Source organism: Bombina bombina, unplaced genomic scaffold (genome assembly GCF_027579735.1).
Source record: "Bombina bombina isolate aBomBom1 unplaced genomic scaffold, aBomBom1.pri scaffold_1193, whole genome shotgun sequence".
NCBI classification, from domain to species: domain Eukaryota; kingdom Metazoa; phylum Chordata; class Amphibia; order Anura; family Bombinatoridae; genus Bombina; species Bombina bombina.
In genome coordinates, this window is record NW_026512235.1 from 64309 (window position 1) to 78662 (window position 14354).

Here is a 14354-nt window from a genome sequence, read left to right on the forward strand (position 1 = left end):
CTATTCCTATGGAAGATAGTACTTCTTTTAACCTCTTAAGGACATATGACAGAATTTTTCCGTCATAAAACAATTGAGCAAACTGAAAGCTGTGTCCTTAAAGGGTTAAGGATCCTTTAGATAGGAAGATTGAATCTTATCTATGGAAAGCTTATTTACATTCTGGCTATATTCTCAGTCCTGCCATTTCTATGGCTGATGTTGTGGCTGCATCAACTTTTTGGTTGGATAGCTTAGCACATCAAGAAACATATCCTGATTTGTCTAGCATTGTTTGATTGCTTAAACATGCTAATCATATTATCTGTGATGCTATTTTTTATATCATCAAGATTATTCTGGCTAGAAGAGCTTTATGGCTTAAATCATGGAATGCTGACATGGTATCTAAATCTAGATTACTTATCTCTATCTTTCCAGGGTAATTTGGTTCTCAGTTGGTCTCTATTATTTCCACTATCACTGGGGGGAAGTTTTTTTTGCCCTGAGATAAAAAGTCTAAGGGTAAATCTCTAAAGCTTCTAATCTGTTTCGTTCCTTTCATCAGAATAGAGAACCGAAAACCACTCCTTCCCCTAAGCACTCTGGCTCCAATTGAAAGCCATCTTCAAGTTGGAATAAATCCATGCCTTATAAGAAACCAAAGCCAGCCCCCAAGACTGCATGAAGGTGCTGCCCTCAATCCAGTTCAACTGGTGGGTGGCAGATTGAAATTATTTCAAAACATTTGGGCAGATTCTGTTCAGAATCAGTGGATTCAGAGCATTGTTTCTCAAGGGTATCAAATAGGTTTCAGAGTAAGACCTCCTGTGAGAAGATTCATTCTCTCTCACGTCCCAACAAATCCTGTGAAAGCTCAGGCTTTTCTGAAGTGTTTCAGATCTGGAGCTTTCAGGAGTGATTATACCAGTTCCACTTAAGGAACAGGGTCTGGGTTTTTATTCAAATCTATTCATTGTCCCAAAGAAAGAAAATTCATTCAGACCAGTTCTGGATCTGAAGTTTTTGAATCGTTTTGTAAGGGTCCCAACTTTTAAGATGGTGACTATAAGGACTATTCTACCTTTTGTTCAGCAAGGTCATTACATGTCCACAATAGACTTACAGGATGCTTATCTTCACATTCCGATTCATCCAGATCGCTATCGGTTTCTGATATTCTCTTTTCTAGACAAGCATCACCAATTTGTCGCTCTTCCATTTTGCCTAGCGACAGCTCCAAGAATCTTTTCAAAGGTTCTTGGTGCCCTTCTATGTGTAATCAGAGAGCAGGGTATTGCAGTGTTTCTTTATTTGGACGGTATCTTGGTACTGGCTCAATCTTTTCATTTAGCAGAATCTCACACAAATCAACTAGTGTTGTTTTTTCAAAGACATGGTTGGAGGATCAATTTACCAAAGAGTTTCTTGGTTCCTTAGACAAGGGTCACCTTTTTAGGTTTAAAGATAGATGCAGTGTCCATGATTCTGTCTTTAACAGACAAGAGACGAATGAAATTGGTTTCAGCCTGTCAAAACCTTCAGTCTCGATCATTCTCTTCAGTGGCTATGTGAATGGAAATTTTAGGTCTCATAACTGCAGCATCGGACGCAATCAACTTTTGCTTGTTTTCATATGCGACCTCTGCAGCTTTGCATGCTGAATCAATGGTGCAGGGATTATACTCGGATATAACAATTGATATTCTTAAATCCCAGCATTCTACTCTCTCTGACTTGGTGGTTAGACCATCATCGTATTATTCAAGGGGCCTCTTTTGTTCGTCCTTCCTAGACTGTAGTCCCAACAGATGCAAGTCTTTCAGGTTGGGGAGCTGTCTGTGGGTCTCTGACAGCACAAGCAGTTTGGAATCCTCTATAGGCGAGGTTTTCAATCAATATCATAGAACTCTGTGCTATTTTCAGGCTTGGCCTCTATTAAAGAGAGAACTTTTCATTCGCTTTCAGACAATATCACAACTGTGGCATATGTCATCATCAAGAAGGGACTCACAGTCCTTTAGCAATGAAAGAAGTATCACGGGTACTTTCTTGGGCGTAATCCAACTCTTGTCTAATTTCTGCAATTCATATACCAGGTGTAGACAATTGGGAAGTGGATTATCTCAGCCGTCAGACTTTGCATCCGAGGGAGTGGTCTCTCCATCCATATGTGTTTTTTCAGATTGTACAGATGTGGGGTCTTCCAGAAATAGATTTGATGGCTTCCCATCTAAAGCGAAAACTTCCCAGGGATTCTCAGGCGAATATAGTGGATGCATTAGCAGTTCCTTTGTCTTACCAACTTGCTTATATTTTTCCGCTTCTAGTTCTTCTTCCAAGGGTGATCTCCAAAATCATAATGGAACAATCGCATGTGTTTCTGATGGCACCAGCATGGACTCACAGGTTTTGGTATTCCAGGTGTGGAAAACCTATATTTCATGGTGTTCTCATAAATTCTCTTGGCATTCTTTTAGAATTCCTAGAATTTCACAGTTTCTTCAGGACGGTTTTGGATAAAGGTTTGTCCGCAAGTACTTTGAAGGCGCAAATCTCTGCTCTTTCTGTTTTATTTCATAGAAATATTGCTAAACTTCCTGATATTCACTGTTTTGTTCAGGCTTTGGTCCGTATCAAGCCTGTTATTCAGTCTATTTCTCCTCCATGGAGTCTTAATTTGGTTTTGAAGGCTTTGCAGGCTCCTCATTTTGAGCCTATGCATTCTTTGGCTATTAAACTACTTTTGTTGGAAACTATTGTTCCTTTTGGCTATCTCTTCTGCTAGAAGCGTTTCTGAATTGTCTGCTCTCTCTTGTGAGTCTCCTTTTCTTATTTTCCATCAGGATAAAGCGATTTTGCGGACTTCGTTTAAATTTCTTCCTATGGTTGTGAATTCTAACAACATTAGTAGGGAAATTGTTGTTTCTCCTTTGTGTCCGAATCCTAAGAATTCTCTTGAGAAATCGTTACATTCTTTGGATGTGGTAAGAGCTTTGAAATAATATGTGGAGGCTACTAAGGATTTCAGGAATACTTCTAGTCTATTTGTTGTCTTTTCTGGTTCTAGGAAAGGTCAGAAAGCCTCTGCCATTTCTTTGGAATCTTTATTAAAGCTTTTGATTCACAAGGCTTATTTGGAGATGGGACAGTCTCCGCCTCTGAGAATTACAGCTCATTCTACTAGATCAGCTGCCACTTCATGAGCTTTTAAGAATGAAGCTTCAGTTGATCAGATTTGCAACTTGGTCTTCTTTGCATACATTTACAAAATTTTACCATTTTGATGTATTTGCTTCTTCTGAAGCAGTCTTTGGTAGAAAAGTTCTTCAGGCAGCTGTCCGTTTGATTCTTCTGTTTATAAGATTTAATTTCTCAGCGGAAATAGCTGTTTTTATTTTATCCCTCCCTCTCTAGTGACTCTTCTGTGGACTTCCACATCTTGGGAATTTTTTCACATACGTCACTATCTCATGGACTCTTGCCATTTACATGAAAGAAAACATAATTTATGTAAGAACTTACCTGATAAATTAATTAATTTCATAATGGCAAGAGTTCATGAGACCCACCTTTTTTTTGGTGGTTATATTTTTTGTATAAAAGCACAATATTATTTTCCAGTTCCTCTTTTTTTGTATGCATTTTTACACCTCACTACTTGGCTATACATTAAATTGAAGTATATGTGTGGTGGGAAGTGTATTTATAGGCATTTGATGTTTGGGAAACTTTCCCCCCTCCTGGTTGGAATGTATAACCCATACATTACTAGCTCATGGACTCTTGCCATTATGAAAGAAATTAATTTATCAGTTAAGTAAGTTATGTTTTTTCTCTCTTGACATTTTTATTAAGATGGATCAAGAGGTCTTACAAATTGTTGCATGCCAGCTTTGTTTTGATTCCCAGGTGGAACCTCCAGTACCCTTATTGTTCCTCATGCATTGAGAGAATTTTGAGTTACAGGAATAGAATTTTTTTTATCATTAGCCACCATTAGCTAAGGCAGATGCTATTCAGGTGTCTCCTGCAGCAGATATGCCGCAGCTTTCTCCTCAAACATCCCAATCTTTTCAGTCTCCACATGCAATGCGTTTCCTCTCACAATTCAGTTGGATTCTCTTTGCAGGACATTGCTACCCAGGTATCCTCTGCGGTATCTGAGGCATTGTCTACTTTTCTCATGCTGCAGAAAAAGTGTAAAAGGAAACTTGAGGAGTCAGTAAGTAAGGTTTCTGATCAAGTTGTGGCTACTCAAGGTGTTTCTTCTCAGAAGTCTGAAGATAAAGATACTTTGGTAGCGTCTGAGGATGAAGACTCAGACAGTATAATTCCTTCTTCTGATGCTGAAGTTGTATCCTTCAGATTTAAGCTAGAACACCTTTGCATGTTGCGTATGGAGGTTTTGGCTACCTTGGTCGACTCCACGGTGGAGGTTTTTCCTGTACCAGACCGTGCTACAGAGATTATTGCATGGGAGTAGGAGAGACCTGGTATTCCCTTTTCTCCATCTCCTTTTTTTCAAGAAGATGTTTCCTATAGCTGGTTCCAAGGAGTTGTGGCAGACGGTTCCTAAGGTAGAAGGAGTGATCTCCACTTTGGCTAAGAGGAGTACTATTCCCATAGAGGATAGTTGTTCTTTCAAGGATCCGATAGATAAGAAGTTGGAGGTATTACTAAAGAAAATATATTTTCACCAGGGTCTCCAATCGCAGCCTGCGGTGTGTATTGCCACTGTTACCAGTGCTGCAGCTTACTGGTTTTGATGCATTGTCTGATTCTATTCAGACAGATACTCCTCTTGAGGAGATCCAGGACAGGATTAAGGCCCTTAAATGAGCCAATTCCTTTATTACGGATGCTTCCTTACAAGTCATTAAGCTGGGAGCAAAAATATCGGTTTTTGCAATTCTAGCACGCAGAGCCTTATTGTTGAAGTCCTGGTCTGCGTATGTTTCATCTATATCCAAACTCTTGGCGATCCCTTACAAGGGTAAGACCTTGTTTGTGCCTGGTTTGACTGAAATTATCTCAGATATTACAGGAGGGAAGGGATCCTTTCTTCCTCAAGATAAAAAGAATAAGCAGAAAGGACGTACCTTTAGAGGTAAACCCTCCTCTCTCTCCTCCAAGCAAGATCAAGCCTAGTCAGTCTTGGAACAAGTAGAAGCAGTCTAAGAAACCCGCTGCTGACTCCAAGTCAGCATGAAGGGTCGGCCCCCGATCCAGGAGCGGATCCAGTAGGGGGCAGACTTTCTCTTTTCGCTCAAGCATGGATACAAGATGTTTCGGATCACTGGGCGGTAGACATCGTATCCCAGGGGTACAAAATAGAATTCAAAACCTTTCCTCCCAGAGGAAAGTTTCTCCTCTCCAGATTATCTGTAGACCAAATAAAAAGAGAGGCGTTCTTACATTGTGTCAAGGACCTTGCCACTCTGGGAGTAATAGTTCCTGTTCCTCTGCAGGAACAGGGTCTGGGATTTTACTCAAATCTGTTCGTAGTTCCCAAAAAGGAGGGAACTTTCAGGCCAATCTTAGATCTGAAGCGTCTAAAAAAGTTCCTCAGAGTACCATCCTTCAAGATGGAGACTATACGCTCCATTCTTTCCTTGGTTCAAGAAGGTCAGTTCATCACAACCATAGACCTAAAGGATGCGTACCTTCATGTTCCTATTCTCAAGGATCATCACAAGTTTCTGAGATTTGCCTTCTTGGAGTTTGTGGCTCTTCCATTCGGCCTTGCCACAGCTCCCATCATTTTCTCAAAGGTTCTGGGGCTCTGTTGGCAGTTATCCGGTCTTGGGGCATTGCAGTGGCACCCTATCTGGATAACATTCTGGTTCAGGCGCTGTCTTTTCAACAAGCAAATTCTCATACTGAGATCTTGTTGTCTTTTCTTCGCTCTCACGGATGGAAGGTGAATCTGGGAAAATGTTCCCTGATTCCAGCTACAAGAGTAGTGTTCTTAGGGACCATATTAGACTCCCTACTAATGAGGATGTTTCTGACAGAGGTCAGAAAATGTAAAGATTTTCGACTCTTGTCTTGCCCTTCAGGCCTCTCCTCGGCCCTCGGTGACCCAATGTATCAAGGTGATTGGCCTGATGGTGCCTTCTATGGACATCATTCCATTTGCTTGGTTCCATCTCAGACCTCTGCAGTTATGCATGCTCAAACAATGGAACGGGGATTATGCGGATCAGGTTTCAGTCTGACAACATAACATCGGTGGCATACATCAACCACCAGGGGGGAAGTGACCCGAATTATTCAGTGGGCGGAGACCCACAAATGTTGTCTATCTGCGATCCACATTCCAGGAGTGGACAATTGGGAGGCATATTTTCTGAGCAGACAGACTTTTCATCCCGGGGAACTCCATCCGGAGGTGTTTTCCAGTTTGATCCTCAACTGGGGGTAGCCAAAAACTGGATCTCATGGCTTCTTGGCAGAACACCAAGCTTCCGTGGTACGGTTCGAGGTCAAGGGATCCTCAGGCCGTCCTGATAGATGCTCTAGAGGTTCCTTGGAATTTCAGTCTAGCATACCTGTTAGCATACATTCCAAGAGTCATTGCTCGGATCAAGCAGGAGAGGGCGTCTGTGATTCTCATAGCTCCGGCATGGCTTTGCAGAATCTGATATGCAGACCTAGTGGAAATGTCATCTTTTCCACCTTGGAGACTTCCTCTGAGGAAGGACCTTCTACTTCAGGGTCCCTTCCTTCATCCAAATCTCGTTTCTCTGAAGCTGACTGCTTGGAGATTGAACTCTTAATTTTATCTATGCTTGGGTTTTCAGAGTTGGTCATTAAGACCTTGATCCGGGCTCGTAAGCCTGTGACCTGTAGGATTTACCATAAGATATGGCATAAATATTTGTATTGGTGTGAATCCAAAGGATACTCTTGGAATAGAGTCAGGATTCCTAGGATTTTGTCCTTTCTCCAGGAGGGTCTGGAGAAGGGTTTGTCGGCTAGTACTCTGAAGGGTCAGATTTCAGCGTTGTCTATTTTGTTGCATAAGTGTCTGGCCAGGCGTGCAATCTTATTGTCAGGCCTTGGTCAGAATCAGGCCTGTGTTTAAACCTGCTTCTCCTCCCTGGAGTCTTAATCTTGTTCTTAAGGTTTTACTGCAGGCTCCGTTTGAGCCTATGCATTGCTTAGATATTAAGTTGTTATCTTGGAAGGTTTTGTTTCTTGTGGCTATTTCCTCTGCTCAGAGTTTCTGAACTCTCGGCGTTATAGTGTAATTCCCCTTATCTTATCTTTCATTCTGATAAGGTGGTTCTGCGTACTAAATTTAGTTTCCTGCCTAAAGTTGTTTCGGTCAAGAATATTAATCAGGAAATCATTTTTCCTTCTTTGTGTCCTAACCCTTCTTCTCATAAGGAACATTTGTTGCATAACCTAGATGTTGTGCCAGTGCTAAAATTCTATCTACAAGCGACTAAGGACTTTCGTCAGTCTTCTGCTTTGTTTGTTTTTCTGGGAAACGCAAGGGTCAGAAAGCTACGACTACTTCACTTTCCTTTTGGCTGAAGAGTGTTATTCGTATGGCGTATGAGAATGCTGGACAGCAACCTCCTGTGAAAATCACAGCTCATTCCACGAGGGCTGTCTCTTATTCCTGGGCCTTCAATAATGAAGCTTCTGTGGATCAGATTTGCAAGGCTGCAACTTGGTCATCTTTGCATACTTTTTCCAAATTCTATAAATTCGATACTTTTGCCTCGGCTGAGGCTTCTTTTGGGAGAAAGTTTCTTCAAGCTGTGGTGCCTTCTGTTTAGGTTACCTGTCTTGTCCCTCCCTTATCATCTGTGTCCTCTAGCTTGGGTATTGGTTCCCAACAATAATTGATGATGATCCGTGGACTCACCGTGTCATTAGAAAGAAAACAAAATTTATGCTTACCTGATAAATTTGTTTATTTCTTGACACAGTGAATCCATGTCCCGCCCTGTATTTTTCAGACAGTCATTTTTTTTTGTATAAACCTCAGGCACCTCTGCACCTTGTGTAACTTCCTTTCTCTCCTTTCCTTTCGTCAAATGACTGGGGATTGTGGGTGGGAAAGTGATTATCAGCTTTGCTGTGGTGCTCTTTGCCTCCTCCTGCTGGCCGGGGGTGGTGTTCCAAACAGTAATTGATGATGATCCGTGGACTCACCGTGTTAAGCAATAAATACATTTATCAGGTAAGCATACATTTTGTTTTTTGTTTAATTAGTTATACTGTTGATATTTTATTATTTTTCAGCTACCACACAAATAACTTGTTGTTTTTAAAAGTATTAATGATCCTCTATACATGTCACCACATAGCCAACAAATGTTACCTGACTGAGAAGTGAAAGCTGAGGTAGAAATCAAACCATAACATCCAGTAATTGTTTCACACTCTGTATCCTGAAAACAATGTTATTGTTGTTGTTTCTCTTGTAAGATGTATTGAGTCCACGGATTCATCCATACTTGTGGGATATTCTCCTTTCTTACAGGAAGTGGCAGAGAGCACCCATAGCAGAGCTGTCTGTATAGCTCCTCCCTTAGCTCCACCCCCCAGTCATTCTCTTTGCCTACTCTAAGTACTAGGAAGGGTAAAGTGAGTGTGGTGACAAAAATGTTTAGTTTTTATTTTCTCTCTCTGGCTGAAAAGCATCATCCATTTGGCTTATGAGACTGCTGGCCAGCAGCCTCCTGAAAGAATTACTGCTCATTTTACTAGAGCAGTGGCTTCCACATGGGCTTTTAAAAATGAGGCTTCTGTTGAACAGATTTGTAAGGTGGCGACTTGGTCTTCGCTTCATACTTTTTCCAAATTTTACAAATTCGATACTTTTGCTTCTTCGGGGGCTATTTTTGGGAGAAAGGTTCTACAAGCAGTGGTGCCTGCCGTTTAAGGTACCTGTCTTGTCCCTCCCTTCATCCGTGTCCTAAAGCTTTGGTATTGGTATCCCACAAGTATGGGTGAATCCGTGGACTCGATACATCTTACAAGAGAAAACAGAATTTATGCTTACCTGATAAATTTCTTTCTCTTGTGATGTATCGAGTCCACGGCCCGCCCTGTCTATTTAAGACAGGTAGTATATTTTTATTTAAAAAACTTCAGTCACCTCTGCACCCTATAGTTTCTCCTTTTTCTTCCTAGCCTTCGGTCGAATGACTGGGGGGGTGGAGCTAAGGGAGGAACTATATAGACAGCTCTGCTGTGGGTGCTCTCTTTGCCACTTCCTGTAATGAAGGAGAATATCCCACAAGTATGGATGAATCCGTGGACTTGATACATCACAAGAGAGAGAAATTTATCAGCTAAGCATAAATTCTGTTTTTTCTCCCACAGACCTAGACGGCTATTGCTTTAGTGAGATAGAGCAAAGTCATAGATCTAGCTAAAGAATTGTATGTTTGTGTATGTTTTTTTTCTTTCTAAGTGTTTTTAAACTTTGCAACAAAAAAGTGTTTAATACATTTGCTTTAGCCTGAACATTTGTTATGTTACACAGATGAAGAAGTGCAAGGCTCTGTACTTGTCTGTAGTCTCATTGAGGGCGGTACTGTCTTTTGTAAGCGGTGTTCCCTGGAGTAAAGGTTTGAGACCTTTGTACAGTAGTTTTTTTTTATTATATATTATAACGATAAGGCCATCCTAGAGAATATTTAATACCTGGGATAAGCATTGGGCTATCCTACAGACTATTTAATACCTGGGATAAGCATTGGGCTATCCTACAGACTATTTAATACCTGGGATAAGCATTGGGCTATCCTACAGTCTATTTAATACCTGGGATAAGCATTGGGCTATCCTACAGTCTATTTAATACCTGGGATAAGCATTGGGCTATCCTACAGTCTATTTAATACCTGGGATAAGCATTGGGCTATCCTACAGTCTATTTAATACCTGGGATAAGCATTGGGCTATCCTACAGTCTATTTAATACCTGGGATAAGCATTGGGCTATCCTACAGTCTATTTAATACCTGGGATAAGCATTGGGCTATCCTACAGACTATTTAATACCTGGGATAAGCATTGGGCTATCCTACAGACTATTTAATACCTGGGATAAACATTGGGCTATCCTACAGTCTATTTAATACCTGGGATAAGCATTGGGCTATCCTACAGACTATTTATTTAATACCTGGGATAAGCATTGGGCTATCCTACAGTCTATTTAATACCTGGGATAAGCATTGGGCTATCCTACAGACTATTTAATACCTGGGATAAGCATTGGGCTATCCTACAGACTATTTAATACCTGGGATAAGCATAAGGCTATCCTACAGACTATTTAATACTTGGGATAAGCATAAGGCTATCCTACAGACTATTTAATACCTGGGATAAGCATAAGGCTATCTTACAGACTATTTAATACTTGGGATAAGCATAAAGCCTTCATATGAACTAAATAAGTCTTTTAGGAAATTCTAGGCAGACTTGTTGGGTCTGTGGTTCTTATTTTGCCATCAAAATTTGTTAATAATATTATTATTATTATTATTATTATACTTTATTTATTAAGCGCCAACATATTCCGCAGCGCTGTCCATGGATACAATTCATTTAAATAAAACAATACAAGACTTGTAAGATACAGGACAAAATTTACAAACACATACAGGAGGGATTGAGGGCCCTATTCCCGTTGGAACTTACAATTTAGAAGGGTAGGAGGTTATATGCTACTATAATGGAGCACCACATGGTATACATACAAATTAAAGGTTACTATAATGGAGCGCATGGTATACATACAAAATAAATGTTACTATGTTACTAGAATGGAGCACCACATGGTATACATACAAAATAAATGTTACTATGCTACTAGAATGGAGCGCCACATGGTATACATACAAAATAAATGTTACTACAATGGAGCGCCACATGGTATACATACAAAATAAATGTTACTATAATAGAGCGCCACATGGTATACATACAAAATAAATTTTACTATGCTACTAGAATGGAGCGCCACATGGTATACATACAAAATAAATGTTACTATGCTACTAGAATGGAGTGCCACTTGGTATACGTACAAAATAAATGTTACTATAATGGAGCGCCACATGTTATACATACAAAATAAATGTTACTATAATGGAGTGCCACATGGTATACATACAAAATAAATGGTACTGTAATGGAGCACCACATGGTATACATACAAAATAAACGCTATTGCAACAAATTTGCTGTTTTATCTGTTAGCTTTGTGTGTAGTTTCTCTGTAGATCTCTGCTATAAAATCACTATCTGGTTTATTTTTTCCCCCAGGATCATTTTTCCCATTCAGATAGCACAACTGCCGCTTGAATCCACTCTGCAACTCAAACTTTATGGACTATTGAATCCAAATAGTGGAGGCTCTCCTGATTCTAACAAACAGAGGAAAGGACCTGAGCTATTAGGTCAGGTATCTCTACCACTGTTCAATTTTAAAAGGCAAGTTCATAACGTTGTAAAAATGTAATGTTGGCGCCTCTTTCTTGTTATTTTATCTTAAAAGTTCATAACGTTATAGACCTGAATACACTTATTGTTAGCAAATATAATCGTGTACGTAGCAGGTATAATTGTGTGCGTAGCAGGTATAATTGTGTGCGTAGCAGGTATAATTGTGTGCGTAGCAGGTATAATTGTGTGCGTAGCAGGTATAATTGTGTGCGTAGCAGGTATAATTGTGTGCGTAGCAGGTATAATTGTGTGCGTAGCAGGTATAATCGTGTGCGTAGCAGGTATCATCGTGTGCGTAGCAGGTATAATTGTGTGCGTAGCAGGTATAATTGTGTATAATTGTGTACGTAGCAGGTATCGTGTGCGTAGCAGGTATAATTGTGTATAATTGTGTACGTAGCAGGTATCATTGTGTTCGTAGCAGGTATTGTGTGCGTAGCAGGTATAATTGTGTATAATTGTGTGCGTAGCAGGTATAATTGTGTGTATGTAGCAGGTATAATTGTGTGTACATAGCAGGTATAATTGTGTAATTGTGTGCATAGCAGGTATAATTGTGTATAATTGTGTGCGTAGCAGGTATACTTGTGTGAATAGCAGGTATAATTGTGTATAATTGTGTGCGTAGCCGGTATAATTGTGTGCGTAGCAGGTATAATTGTGTGTGTAGCAGGTATAATTGTGTGTACATAGCAGGTATAATTGTGTGTACATAGCAGGTATAATTGTGTAATTGTGTGCGTAGCAAGTATAATTGTGTGCATAGCAGGTATAATTGTGTATAATTGTGTGTACGTAGCAGGTATAATTGTGTAATTGTGTGCGTAGCAAGTATAATTGTGTATAATTGTGTGAATAGCAGGTATAATTGTGTGCATAGCGGGTATAAATGTGTGCGTAGCGGGTGCAGTTGTGTATGTCTGTTTTAAAACCACCGAAGAAACCACTATAAAGTCTTCTGTTATTTCTATCAAATGTTTATTAATAACTACATTGTAATGTATCTGCTTTATAAGCATTTACGATTGAGTTTTCATTGCAGTTTTTTTAAATCTCTAATCATTCCGACTTGCTTTATTTATAGATTATTCAAACTTTCCATAAATTGTGTTTAATCTGTTTGTAACATTGTGAAGATTTTGTTTTCTGTCAACCCAGATATATTTTGACTACACTTGTGTTTTTTCTTTAAAGTCTTCTGTTTTGTTTTTTTTTTAATTTAGACTTTTAACATGTGGAACGAAACTTCTGAACCTTTGGACATCATTCCACGCAAGCCCAGGTGCAGGCACAATTAACCGGAAAACAAATCCAATGCAAAAAATAGTTTTGCAAGTAAGGGTTCTAATTTTTTTTTTTTTTTAAATGACTTAAGTTGTAGCTGCAACTATTCCCCCACTTAAATATCAGTCATTGCTGGCCAAGTTTTATTTAAACTGACAGTAAAGTCAAAGTTAGACATAAAGTATCCTTTGTCGTTGAGTAAACCTAGGTAGGCCGATAGAAGCTTAGGAGCGTGCACGTGTCTTTAGTACTCTATGGCTGCAGTGTTTGCCACAATGATGGTAGCAATGTCATACACTGTAACAACCACTGCTGCCATAGAGCCTATCTAGATTTACTGTTCAACAAAGGATAACAAGAAAACAAAGCACATATAATGGGAAATCTTACACTTTGAGATGGTAATATTAAATGATAAGTTTTGTCCCCTTTTCCTGTAATTTAATTCTGAAATTGTGAGCTTTCCAGTTCCTGATTGGAATGTGTTCTCACCGCCATTGGCTGCACACTCTAGTAACCTATTTATAACTGTCCCTAATGGCCACAGCAGAGAACGTAACCCAAGTTGCAACATGGCAGCTCCCATTGTTTTATAGACACTAAAACTTTACACTTATTTCTCCAACATAGGTGTGTCCGGTCCACGGCGTCATCCTTACTTGTGGGATATTCTCTTCCCCAACAGGAAATGGCAAAGAGCCCAGCAAAGCTGGTCACATGATCCCTCCTAGGCTCCGCCTACCCCAGTCATTCTCTTTGCCGTTGTACAGGCAACATCTCCACGGAGATGGCTTAGAGTTTTTTAGTGTTTAACTGTAGTTTTTATTATTCAATCAAGAGTTTGTTATTTCTTCTGTTAAGTGTGATCAGTCCACGGGTCATCATTACTTGTGGGATATTATCTGCTCCCCTACAGGAAGTGCAAGAGGATTCACCCAGCAGAGTTGCTATATAGCTCCTCCCCTCTACGTCACCTCCAGTCATTCTCTTGCACCCAGCAACTAGATAGGTCGTGTGAGAGGACTATGGTGATTATACTTAGTTTTATATCTTCAATCAAAAGTTTGTTATTTTAAAATAACACCGGAGTGTGTTATTACCTCTCTGGCAGAGTTTGAGGAAGAATCTACCAGAGTTTTGCTATGATTTTAGCCGGAGTAGTTAAGATCATATTGCTGTTTCTCGGCCATCTGAGGAGTGAGGTAAACTTCAGATCAGGGGACAGCGGGCAGATGAATCTGCATAGAGGTATGTAGCAGTTTTTATTTTCTGACAATGGAATTGATGAGAAAATCCTGCCATACCGATATAATGTCATGTATGTATACTTTACACTTCAGTATTCTGGGGAATGGTACTTCACTAGAATTACACTGTAAGAAAGACATAAAGCTGTTTAATAACTAGAGATTATGTTTAACGTTTTTGCTGGAATGTAAAATCGTTTTCATTTACTGAGGTACTGAGTGAATAAATGTTTGGGCACTATTTTTCCACTTGGCAGTTGCTTAAATCTGTTTTTTTTCTGTCAGTTTCTGTTCTCCCTCACTGCTGTGTGTGTGGGGGAGGGGCGCTTTTACTATGCATCAAATATTTCAGTCAGCACA

At 39.8% G+C, this 14354-nt stretch overlaps 1 protein-coding gene across 1 annotated transcript in view; it reads left to right on the top strand.

Annotated features, from left to right (window-relative positions):
- The window catches only part of LOC128644185 (phosphatidylinositol 4-phosphate 3-kinase C2 domain-containing subunit alpha-like), a gene marked incomplete at both ends in the record, with an annotated part of 66885 nt that extends 54087 nt beyond the window's left edge, over positions 1–12798 (top strand). The window contains 2 exons of the mRNA XM_053696886.1: positions 11284–11451; positions 12687–12798. Of these exons, the coding sequence (XP_053552861.1) occupies positions 11284–11451; positions 12687–12798 (280 nt within the window). The remainder of the gene's footprint in view (positions 1–11283; positions 11452–12686) is intronic.
- Between the last annotated feature and the right edge of the window lie 1556 nt (positions 12799–14354).